A 13,595-nucleotide genomic window follows, 5' to 3' on the forward strand; every position below is an offset into this window, starting at 1 on the left:
AATTATTTCCAATTGCATGCGGCACCGATCGAGAGTCCGCATCCTGCACGATCAATCACAGCTCGTATGTAGGGCGGCTTCACAAAAACTGGCGCTAAATGAAACACTTATCACCTGATAATTTCCATGGCGAGTCCATTGACTTGCGCGTCACGTTTGCATACCGATGTTTTGTGATCTTTTCCAATTAGCCTTATTGGATTATGTAGATTTGCTGGTTGAGCTTTGTATTTAGAATTTAACAAAAAGTTTCTCGCCGGGAAAATAAACTTTGCAATCCCACGGGTAGAAAACTTGACAATTCTGTTGTTTTGGCCAAAGCTATCTAATCTATACTAATATTATAAAGCTGAAGAATTTGTTTGTTTGGTTGAACGCGTTAATTTCGGGAACTACTGGTCCGATTTGTAAACTTCTTTCAGTGTTAGATAGCCAATTTATCGAGGAAGGATATATTATCCCCGTATTACTACGGGAACGGGAACCACGCGGGTAAACCGCGCGTCACCAGCTAGGCAGAATATAGTACTCGTCATATATATGATACTTTCAATATTAAGTATATAATTCTAGTTCTCAAAAAGCACTTGTAAGCTTGTTAGTAATTTTCCCTTTACGGCCATGTTCGAATCACATCCTTTAACCAAAAAACTCCTTTTTTATAGAATATCTACCAGCTGACCCAGCAAACGTTGTTTCGCCATATTCATTATTTTTAGAAAATATTTTTTTAGTTAAATTTAGGTAAAATTGGGCTAAAATAGATGTTGACTGATTCTCAGATAGAACCCAAAATAATACACAAAATTTCATTAAAATCGGTCTAATTAAATGGTAACAAACACTGCGATACGAGAATTTAATATATTAGATTAAAACTTATACACATAATATTAATTATGACTATAAAATTAATGATTTACAACAATATAGAAGATAAATCCTCAAGATAGTTCATTTAATAGTGGATTTAGAAAGGTAAATCTCGTACAATCTGCTTTGAGCTTATTACATAAAATATCTTCAAAGTGAATAGGATAGCCTACAGCAAATCGTTCACAATACAACATGGTAAATTATAGTGCTTACCGATCAAACGTAGGAAATGCTCAGATGAGCCTTTGTACGTTAACCTAGTAAATACACAGTTAACTTTATGACGTAAGCCATCACTAATCACCATATTATATATCCTTAAACATTTGTTTTTTTTATTCTTTACAAGCCCTAGAATACCTCCCGCGTTTGTACGAATAGCTATTCAACGGATTTTCATGCGATTTTCAACAACAGATAGAGAAATTTAGGAAGGTTTATACGTTTAGCATAATAAAAAGTCGGTTGTCTGTGTAGTCGTTTTAATGATGATTATTGAACGTGACAACGTCATAAGAAAATACTGATGGAATGGTTGCATTTTTCAAAAGAAAATGTTCGTTTTTCTAAAATACTATTTAATAATCTTCATAGATCAGAATATACTTTATTTCTTGTAAAAAAGTTGGCAACCCTAGAGCGAGGGAACGACGCATGATGTCAACTTTTTTCGAGTTTGCAGCCATTGAATTATAAGACGTTGTCACGTCAAAAATATCGCGATACAAAGTCGCGAGCGTCTACTAGTTTAGTAAAAACGCTATCTCTAGTGCATTGACTTGTTTTCATAGTTTCAAGGACTTGTAATCTTGACGACAAAACAAGCGTAAAGTTATCAAGAAATTTGGCAATCAGTATTTATAATTTAGATTACCTATTATTACCGTTAAAGATAAACCATCATCATATAAACCAATTTTTGTATCAATATTACGTTAAACATAACAGTACAAAATGTGTAAGAAGCTCCAATATCTTAACAGATAAGGGCAGTTGCAGATTTACATATTTGCCGCCAGTAGGCTATTGAATTTTTGCAGCCCCTGTTGAACAGCTGTAATTAAATAGATATCCTAGTTCGCAATCAATGCAATTAGTTAAACCCTTAATTAGTTAAAACCTTAAATTGTGTCAATAAAATTGCAAGTTCTAATAGTTTAGTAAGACTGTACATGATGTACAGGACTGGAATATTAAAATTTTTCTAGAAGAGAAAGTTTTTTGGGTCAAATTTGCCGCCCCTTAAAATCTGCCGCCCTAGGCTCTAGCCTACTAAACCTACTGCTAAATCCACCACTGGATAAAGGGACGGAATAAAATCCAATAAGGGTATATCTGTATGGAGTGCAAAGGCGGAATATTGCTTTTATTCTCTTTTAAAGAGGTAAGTCACAAAAGTCACTCTCGTAGGGCTACATAAATTATAACTTAAAATAACTTATAGCTATTATCTTTAGGCAAATTACTATTAAGCTTTTCTAATATAATAGTTATTGCAATAAACTCTTTAAACTGTGTTCCACTTCGGACACGTTCCACTAAGATGTAATAAACGTCCTCAGGGACGTTACAGTTTGGAGAGGATACTTTTTGTTTTAAAAATTTAATGGGTTTAATACAATTATAGGCTTAAAAGTATAATAAAAAACAAAAGAACAACGCATTTGTATTTATTTAAGAGATATTTAAAGACATTAGACAGGTATGATTCTTACCGTAGGTACGTAGGTAATGTATAACTGTATTTTACAACAAAGATAATGAGTATACAGAGCATTTATGCCGCACATTGCAAAAATACACAAACCTGACGCTGATTTTCAGCTGAGACCCGCGTATAACCCAATTTTCAGAATAAATATTTCCCACCTAGCGACTACGAACCGTTAGCTCATTGCAACTAATTTCGAGTATAAACTCGCTCAACGAAATACGGTTTACAAGTGTTCATTTGTTTTACAATAAAAACAAACATAATAAGAATAATGTGAGTGTTCTGTTTCTAGGATGATTTCGCATTCCGCCACCGTTGGGAACGTGAGTGTGGTCATGAGCTAATCGTAGTACGAGTAGCTGGGTTGGTTTACGTTGTAGTGACGTTGCAACTTAGGTTGCGTAGCGAAAGGGAGATGTCTCATCACTGGGTTGCATTGTGTTGCACGCTGGTTGGCGGAGTTAGGGTTATTTGATGCGGTTGTTTACACCACCCACTTAACTTCGGGCTGCTGTTGATAAAGTTTTGAATCTTAATATTTATTTAACGGGTCCAATCGCGTTTTTATATTGCACAGCTCCTGTTCCTAAGTAGTCAAAAGTCTGTGCAGTGGCTATGACAATAGTCCAGCGGCGGAAATAAAACTCAAGACCTTTAGGTGTAGAGTCTGGACATTCCGTAGTTCTTTGCATTAGTAATAAGCCTTCAATTTTCTTTCTTTTTCCTTTTGACTACTAGCCAGTACATTTTGTGTTGTTGTTGTTTACGTATACATTTAATATGTTGTTTGTTTGTTGCAGCTGGTGTTGCGCGGGGGTCGCGGGACGCGGGGGTGTGATGCGAGGGGCGCGCAGCGGCGTGCGCCGGCGCCGCGAGTAACGACCATGCGACGCCCGCCCACAACACTCGCCGTCGCTTGCCTCGTGCTACTCGCTGTCTGCGCCGACCCTGTGCTAGCCGATGTCGCCAGCTTTATCAGTGAGTAGTTTGTCGCAACTGGAATTGCGCGGGGGTGCTGGGCGCGAGGGTGTGACGCGAGGGGTGCGCAGCGGAGTGTGCCGACGCGAGTAACGACCATGCGACGCCCGCCCACAACACTCGCCGTCGCTTGCCTCGTGCTTGGAACGCCAAATTGCTTGGCGGTACGTCTATGCCGATAGGGTGGTAACTAGCCACGGCCGAAGCCTCCCACCAGCCAGAAATAGACCTATTAAGAAAATCTCAGTAAGTCCAGCCGGGGATCGCACCCAAGACCTTCGTTTTGTAAATACACCGCGCATACCACTGCACCACGGAGGCCGTCAAATACAGATTATCGTTTGGAGTACGAAAGCATTGGATATTTGTTCTTTGGAAGAAATTCACAGTAGCAGTCTTGTTAGTAACTATAAACACTTGCCTTTTCATATTGCATTCCAACATTAGCTTGATCACGCAATGCCATTGGTAATGAGTAAATGACCACGCACCGCCTACACACCGAATTTTGCTTTCGAGCATTCCAGGTAGCCTGACACTTGTTGGTGATTAGCACATATCTTAAAGTCCACTTAATACAGTGATAATTCGAAAAATAATTTTTAGCCTATATATCACTTTTTCAAGATATATCATATCATATATATATATTATCATTGGAATTTATTATAGGGTCAAATCTCCTTAAAGGAGTGAGGGTGTAATCTTAGACTCTCCACGAACTTAGGGGATAATGTTTCATTCTGCAACAATTAGTGTTCTAGTCTGGCAAGTTCATTAATGTCACTCCCATTATATGCGGGCGACGGGGGGAAAGACTGTGGGTGTGAAATCGTGCGTGCGGGAAAGTGAGGTGGGTCAAATCAGTCGTGGGTTTTTCATTCATCACTACACGCCGCCAGACCCGCGTGGACCATCGAGAGTGTTACGAGCGAAGTTGCCAAGCTATTGTTAAAGACCGTCATTATTAGAATCGCTAGTACAGAATAGATTAGTAAAAATAATATAATATATATGTATAGAGGTAAATAAAGAGAGCCGTGATAGCCCAGTGGATTATAACCTCTGCCTCCGATTTCGGAGGGTGTGGGTTCGAATCCAGTCCGGGGCTTGCACCTCCAACTTTTCAGTTGTGTGCATTTTAAGAAATTAAATATCACGTGTCTCAAACGGTCCAGGTAAAACATTGTGAGGAAACCTGCATACCCAAGAATTTTCTGAATTCTCTGCGGGTGTGAAGTCTGCCAATCCACATTGGGCCAGCGTGGTGTACTATTGGCCTAACCCCTCTCATTCTGAGAGGAAACTCGAGCTCAGCAATGAGCCGAATATGGGTTGATAATGAGGAATATACCTACAATAAACATAATACTAATAAGTATCTACACATATACAATTACAGTAAGTTCTTTCATACAAAATATTTGCAATAAAATATTTACGCTGAAAACAGGCATTAAGTTGTAAGTCTCCGTAGTTTATGATTTTGTCACTATTGAACAAGTATTTCTAAGTGTTCAGAACGATCGCCTTGAGGTGTTCAGGTAATAAATCAAATTAATTATTATACTTAATATCGAAGCGTTTATTTGAAACGAGTAAATAAATAATACATACGACCGCTATAAATCAATATTTATAAAACATGAAAAAGTGCATAACATGTGATGTTTAACGAACGCAAGCGCTAACTAGTGGCCACGTGGACTTACATTATTCATCGGACATTTTTATTTTTAAAAGTCTAATAAGTTTGAGGTCTGTACATTTATTTTCTCTAACTAATTATAATCGGCAAAAAATTCGCTTATTTAACAATTTCCTTTTCGTTATCTTTAGAAATATCTAGCCGACGCCTCGCGGTTTTACCCGCGTAGTTCCCGTTCCCGTGAGAATATGGGGATAAAATATAACCTATGGCCTATACAAATAACGTGGCCTTCTAGTGATAAAGAAATTTCCAAGTAGTTCCAGTAGATCCAGAGATTACAAACCACAAACTTTACCTCTTTTTATTATTAGTATGTACATGTTATCAACCAATATTCGGCTGCATATTCACTGCTGAGCTCGAGTCTGCTCTCAGAATGAGAAGGGTTAGGCCAATAGTCTACCACGCTGGCCCAATGCGGATTGACAGACTTCACACACGCAGATAATTAAGAAAATTCTCTGGTAGGTATGCAGGTTTCCTGACGATGTTTTTTCCTTCGCCGTTTGAGAGACATGATATTTAATTTCTCAAAATGCACACAACTCAAAAGTTGGAGGTGCATGCCCCGCACCGTATTCGAACCCACACCCTCCGGAATCGGAGGCTGAGGTCATATCCACTTGGCTATCATTGCTTTTAAATTATCAGCGAAGTCATTAGTCAGACATAAAGTCTATGAACTCCAACTTAATCAGCAACAAAATAATCCCTAACTTACCTTGTTTCATTAGATTATTGCCCCGTATCTATCGATGTCTAATTGAAACAACTGCAGTGGCTATGTAAATCTGCACCTTGTACGGATAATTGTACAGATATCGGGCCGATACCGTTTTGTAAGCAACACCGAGTTTCTGTTTCAATACCAACGCAATGTAATGTAGAAAGAGACTAAGGATCTGAACATATAGTAGTTAGACCTTCGACATAAATACCTACTGAAAGTTTTTCATGCTTTTGCCACAATACTTCTGTCGTGTAAATATGATAGGCAAGTAGTAGCAAGAAACTACTATCTTTAACAGTTATGGCATAAACCAAATTCTTTTTAATATTTTTTCCTTGGAATAATATGATTAAGAGGAATCATGTACTCAGTTGCCAGTCACATAGTTTCGCGGCAACCCTTCAAAAAAACTCCGTTAAATATTGAACTTTAAGGGTCTTTAGCGAATGTATAACATGAAGCTAAGTGTCTGACGATATAATTTCTCCTAATATTAGAAAGTAGAGTAGAACGTTTGATACCTTCTACTTTGAAACATACTTTTGAGTTTTAAGTTTTATACTTTTGAAAACAATTGAATATACCCTTGAAACATGCTACCTCTTGAAGCCACATGGTCTAGGTAGTTATCTCTCATTACGTATTTATCTGTACAAACTTTCAGCATTTATAAAATGTGGGAGGTCTTGCTATTGCAGGCTCTCAGTCCGCAAGTACCTACTCGTAATGTAGAAAGAGCCTATTTGATTCCAGTGATTCAAGAACGCGATATGCTACACGCAGTGTTGTGAAAGAGTCCTGGGCCTGTAGCCAAGTGGTACGTCGATTCTCTTTCTACCAACGCTAACGCTTCGAAAATTAAAAAAAAACATTGGAATGACATTCACTATCGACAAGTCACGAGATCAAGTTGTCGATCGAATCTGTCATTCCCATACATTTTGTTAGTTTTCGAAGCGTTTGTAGAAATAGAATCGACGTGTCACTTGGCTAAGACCCCTGGTGTTAATTAATTTATGAAGCACTTGTATATTGGGCGTGTTTGGGGTAATTGATAAGATTGTTATCATAAATATTTTTAATGCTAGTTAACGTCACTCATAAAGGAAAAGTTATATACGCAATAGCTACCAGTCCGTGGGGAGCGGATGTAAGCTGTCATGACTAACTGCTGCTCAATTTTTTTTGTGTCACACTATGACAAGTCATATGAGTAAATAAATAAGAGTATGAGTCAAGAAATAATAGTAAGGGTGCTTTTCCACCAGAGATATGCTACGTTGCTATGCGTTTGATATCTACCAATCATATTCATTGGTGGTAATGGCTTAGCACTGGTGGAAACGGATTCAACTAAGATATGTTTTTATATGGAAGGATGCGTGCTATGGATGCCTGCTATCGATATATCGCGTACTCGTAGGTCGAGTTGCGCATCTTTCTCGCACAGCTACATAGCTTAGGCTTATCGGTGGAAACGGTCACATATTTCCGTAGCGTATATTTCACATCTTCGCAGCATAGCTGTTGAGCATATATCTGGTGGAAAAGCACCCTAATAGTCTTCGTCATTTATTTATGAGTACATATGAGTAGGTATTAATATTTTATGATATTTTTCTATTCGACATTCGACGTTTGGTTTATCACTTGATGATTAGCGATGGTGTAGATGAATTGTGCTAACGTTTATATATTTGGATATAGTTTTTTAAATCCATACCTGAATGGTTGTGTGGTATCAGTTTGGTAGCATAAATTGCTTTGGGATAAGAGAATAAAAGAGAAAGAAAGAAAGGAAAAATGCATTTATTTTAATGCACACACCACAAGATTTTCAATACACTCTCCCCAGTGATATCACCTCTGCCTCCGATTCCGAAGGGTTCGTATCCAGTGCGAGGCATGCATCTCCAACTTTCCAGTTATGTTTGTTTTAAGAAATTAAATATAACGTGTACAAGCGGTGAAGGAAAGACATCGTGGAGAAACCTGCATACCTGAGAATTTTCTTGATTCTTTACGTGTGTGAAGTCTGTCGTGTGTCATCGTTAGAGAATAGCCGTGTCGGTCAAGCTGGAACATTATCAATTGAGACGAACGATCAATATCAGTTTTTGAACTCTACAATCGACAATTATTATAATCATAATGATCATAATGTTCTCATAAGAATAAATCGCATATTTATAACAACTTGCAATGATGTCATTCATGTTAGTAGATTATATTTAGTTTTATTGCGGCTAGCGTGTTGAAATTAGATGCAAGTGTCAGTAAAAGGTTCAAAGTTCAAATCAATTTTATCTATTGCTTCTGATTGCTTACGTTGTTGGGGAATAATTTTGATACCAGTTCCTGATAAGTGCAGGTGGACAAATACTCGTATTTATTGATCTAAAGTTTGCGATAATAGCGGAATGTTTTATGTACCTACGTCAAAGCAGTTGTGGCGTAACTACATTGCCGTAGGTAGGTTAAATTTACAAGTAAGTATTCTCATATATTTACTGCTGTATTTTTAACCGATTTCAAATCAAGGGGGAGGTATAATCGTTGACTGTGATATTTTTAATGCCAATATAAAAACAGCATAGGTATAATCATAGATGCAAAAATGTACGTCCCTAAGATTCACTACGATTACAGGTTCAATACAATTTTATTTTGAATTTTCCATTTTGTACAGTTTCGACGTAAAGCTATAAGCCTTGTGCTGACCACTGCATCCAACTTACATATTTTCAACTTGTTGAAATTATTAGTTTGTATCCATTAAATTTAAGGAATTCAGAGATATCAAAATATATCTCTTAAATTCCTTAAATTAAATTATTTTTAATTTACTCTTGTATTTTCCATTAGAAATTAATAGGTCTATACAATTTTAAGTGTCCATTTCCTTGATTTACTACCATCCGTCGATATTATTAATTTATTTGTCAACCTTGAAATCCGCTTGTTGCTATGAGATACGGCTCTTATAAAATGTAAATAAAACTTGATCGAGAAACAAAAATATTTTACGAAATAAGGCTAAGTGCATATGATTTCGTAATAGTATCGTAATCGTTTTTTTGTAACGCAACTTATAAATTTCGCACAATAGTTGTAGGCTTACAATAATTTCGACGAGTTTTTTTTTTCATTCTCTCCTTTCGGTTTCTACACGACATCGCACCGGAACGCTAAATCGTTAAGCGGTACGTCTTTGTCGGTAGGGTGGTAGCTAGCCACGGCCGAAGCCTCCCACCAGCCAAACTTTTTTTCTCTTGTGCAGTTGGCGTGGTGGTGGTGACGTCGGTGTACTTACAAGACTCACTATATAGAAAACTTTAGCACTTTGAAAAATTAAGTTTGCATGTGTTTCGTGATTGCCAGTTCAACATATGCAATATGTTTATTTTTTGTTTTTGTATCTCAACAGACGACATTTCAACCGTGCGACTTCGTACGACTATTTGAACTAAGCCTAGTTTGACTTACGATGAATGAAGTAGATCAAACAATTAATAATTTGTATTCATTTTATTGGCTAATGTGATTGTATAATGAAGAGATATCCGCTAAAGTGAATTTTTAGCAGGAATTACATGAGATTAATAAGTATTTTGGATAAATAGGCTTAAATTAAAAACAAGTTACCGTTTGTATTAAATAATGCTTATGGCACATGATAACATATTGCTAATCGCCAGGAAACATTTTAAAGCTAAAACTCCAATATGACTGAAGCTCGGACATAGTATTATTACGTATACGCCACCTACCGTAATTTGTACTAATTTAATTTCCTAAGCCTAAGGTTCCCTGGAAGAGATCACAACGAAGCGATAAGGCCGCCTTTTGTATTCTACTTCTTCTTAAGTTGTTTGTTTTTTTAATTATTGTAGTGTACAAATAAAGAGTATTAAATAAATAGAAATAAATAGCTTTTCTTTAAACACTCAATTATCCTTATTTTTGATTATCCGAATACACTGTATATGATAACGGATGCTTATTAAATTTAATGTACATCATTCATCATCATTATCAATTTGCTAAATGTGTTAGCTTTTAGCGTTGTCTGTTCTGTGTTATCAACCATACTCGGCACGCTGTTGAGCACGAGTCTCTTCACACAATGAGTGGGGATAGGCCAATAGTCTACCACGCTGACCCAAAGCGAATTGACAGATTTCACACACGCAGAGAATTAAGAAAATTCTCAGCTTTACTCACGACGTTTTTCCTTTACCGTTTGGGACACGTGATATTTCTTAAAATACACATAACTGAAAAGTCGGATGTGCATACACCGAATCGGAATAGAACGTACGCTCTCTGGAATCGGAGGCAGAGGTCATATCCACTGGGCTATCACGGCACTGTTCATAAGACAGTATAATAACACGCCCATTGCTCAGAGGACTGGAGTGGCATGTAGAACTTTAACATATATTTTATGTTAGGAACCTCCACATTAAATATTATTTAACATACTCGTAATATGACTTGTACGAATGTTAATGTAAATATATACTTATAGGTACAGACGAAATGAGACTCCATAAATTATTTTGAGCAAATATTTCGAATATTTATAGTCTGTGGAGTGTTTTCGTAGCGTTTGTGGCGGGCATACATTAATTACCAAAATATTTACGCAGGACTTGGTGGCCGGTGGCGCCGAGTGTTTGGTACGTAGCTAGTAAGAATGCGGATCCGTGGCTTTTAATCAAGGTAAATCAACCGGCTGCGACAGCACCGCGGTGGTATCATCTCCGCGGAAAAAATCGCGAGCGCGCATCTTCTCGGATCATTACGTTAATGGAATTTTGAAATATTCAGTAGCGTTCAAAAAGTAAACCAACCTTGCAAGTTTTAAACCATATAACTAAGCTATTAATTTCTACAGGCCGTATCCATTAGGCCATTATATTCCACTTGTACCCACACCGGGTAAACCGTGCTACCTACAACGATTTTTTAAACAGTTCCATGGTATTTATGGCATGGCAAAAATTCAGGCTTTCTTATAAGAGACAAAATCTGCCAAATGCACAAAGCGAATTATATATTATATACCAAGTTTTTTTTTAATTTTTACAAGTTAGCCCTTGACTACAATTCACCTGATGGTAAGCGATTATGCAATCTAAGATGAAAGCGGGCTACGAGTAACTTGTTAGAAAGAGGATAATTATGCACATCCCTTTAGGTTTCTACACGACAATTTGCGTTAAATTTATGTTACTTATGTTATATTGTTGCAGAGGGTGACCGTGCTCCGTGCTCTAACGAAGGCGAGGTCGTCCGTCTCCAGGATTCAAAGCTCAAGCAGGACTGGAGTAGCTGCTTCCGGTGTATTTGTAAGGTATGCGAATAGTTTTATTCATGTAACATTAAATTGGATTTATTGGGCGATAAAAAGTAGCCTATGTTTTGCTCCAATATCAATTTTATCTCTACATCAAACTTCATCGGTTTAGCGTTTGCCGTGAAAAGATAACATACAGATAGACAGACTTACTTTCACATTTATAATATTAAGTATGGATTGTTCTTTATTATCAGATGTTTGTATTATACTATTTACTGGACTTTTTTACGAGAAATTCGGTTGCAGTCGCGGCCTTTTCTTGAGGCTTAGGTCGCCATTTTTAAGGTCGATGTATACGGAACGAGTGGCGACAGATCGTCTTATTTTGTAAAACACCATGTTGCCGTCCTGTCCGTTCCTCGTGACGTATACACTTTCGTATGGTCTTTGAATGAAAATACTAATATTATAAAGCTAAAGAGTTTGTTTATTTGGTTGTGTGTTTGATTGAACGCGCTAATCTCAGGAACTACTGGTCCGATTTGAAAAATTATTTTAATGTTAGATAGCCCATTTATCGAGAAAGGCTATAGGCTATATATTTTATCCCTGTACTCCTAGTGAATCGATATTTCCAAAATTCCTCGTCGTATCGTTCAAGATAAAACATGCTACGTTGCGTTGTGTGAAATAAGTAATAAATTAAATTTTCATTTCGCTTTATACAAAAATGTACCACGACACATCAGGTGTCAAAAGCCAGATGCTTGCATGTCATGCTCGTACATTTATCTGATCCGTTTAATTTTATTCAAGTAATCGCCGTATTACAATGTTGTACAGCAACAATGAACTTTTATTGACGTATTTTAATAATAAGGACGACAACGGTAAATTATACAAAGTGTACAAAAGTTAATAAGTGTAGTCTTGTTTGAAAAGGTTTCGCAACGTTTCGCGGAATTAAAAAACTTGTTGGATTGTAAGAACTTTTGTTTGAGTACCTCAACGAGTGTTATAACAGTTTAAAAACTAGTTAAATATTCTTGTTACGGATTAATTTGCGTAAAACTTTTTCTTTTAAATGCGTTTAGCTTTAACGTCGAGGTACTTAGCAATTTAAGTCGGAAATGTCTGTTTCAAACAGTTCAATTGCTTGTCTGGTGAGTAAGCATGTAAAAAGTGCCATTATAGTTACTCTGCGGTAATAATTGTTTTCCAAGTTTAGTTTAAAGGCAGTTTGTATGCCTTCCTAACGCTGGTTGTCAGTAAATAAATTTATCGCGCTCCAAGTTCAGAATGATAATTCTAACTCACACGTGCGCTGTGGTCACACCTAGACAATGTGTAGTAATTTGATTAGTGGCCTTCTGAGTTCTTGCGGTGGTTTGCACAGGTTAACCGATGATGGTATGCAAAGAAATACATTAATAAAATCTGCTCTACTATCGATAATATACCTATTTTTTAACTTAATTTTGTTAATGATACACAATATTAGTAACATTCTTTGTGACAAGGGTCATCCAGAGAAATCCTGGTGCCTATTTCTGGCGTCAAGAAGAGTCGGTGTATTTCGATCTAAAGACTCTAAGCTCTAAAGGATACGGCTACCGGTTAAATACAGACACAGGAGTTAGCACCACAGATTGCCACAGATTGCACACTGCAAGGTGCGGCACTGCAGTACTGTAGCAGTTTCCTAGTCTTTTTAACTTATTTTCATAGTTTGTAGAGTCCTTTTCATGAAAGAAGTCCCGCGGCTAAAACTTGAACTAAAATTGACAGCACCTTACACAAATGACAATAAGACCGCTGTTACAAAATGACACTGAGCTCCATTATGACTTTAGCGCAGCATCTACGGGACCTGTTTCATGAAACGGACTTTAGTACTGTAGCAGTTTTCTCGACTTTTTATCGTCGTCCGTCTTCAACATACATACGAACATAAATTTTCATAGTTTGTACATGCAAAAGTAGGTTTTTGAAAATGAAATATTTTAAATTGCATCATTATCTCACAGAATCTTTATACATGCGTCCTTAAACCAAAAACCATGGGACCATCTCGCGATCCTATCTGTATTTTTAAATTTAATAAATCTCACTCGAATCTCACAACAGGAATAATAAGTGATTTTAGAAATTTTAAAACTTTTACTTAGTCGAGGTTACTACAACCTTGATGAGTTCCTTAAAGATAAAAGCGCTTGGAGGCCATTGGATCAAGTTCCACCTTCATACAAAAAAAGTAAAACTATAAGAAATTGTAATGTTA

At 37.0% G+C, this 13,595-nt stretch overlaps 1 protein-coding gene across 1 annotated transcript in view; it reads left to right on the forward strand.

Moving 5' to 3' along the window:
• LOC112053257 (BMP-binding endothelial regulator protein-like) overlaps nucleotides 1-13,595 on the forward strand; it is an 87,042-nt gene that overhangs the window by 34,472 nt on the left and 38,975 nt on the right. The window contains exons 2-3 of the mRNA XM_052881797.1: nucleotides 3,391-3,568; nucleotides 11,268-11,368. Coding sequence (XP_052737757.1) covers nucleotides 3,475-3,568; nucleotides 11,268-11,368 — 195 coding nt within the window. The 5' untranslated portion in view covers nucleotides 3,391-3,474. The remainder of the gene's footprint in view (nucleotides 1-3,390; nucleotides 3,569-11,267; nucleotides 11,369-13,595) is intronic.

The sequence above is a fragment of the Bicyclus anynana genome, chromosome 5 (assembly GCF_947172395.1).
Source record: "Bicyclus anynana chromosome 5, ilBicAnyn1.1, whole genome shotgun sequence".
Taxonomy (NCBI): Eukaryota; Metazoa; Arthropoda; class Insecta; order Lepidoptera; family Nymphalidae; genus Bicyclus; species Bicyclus anynana.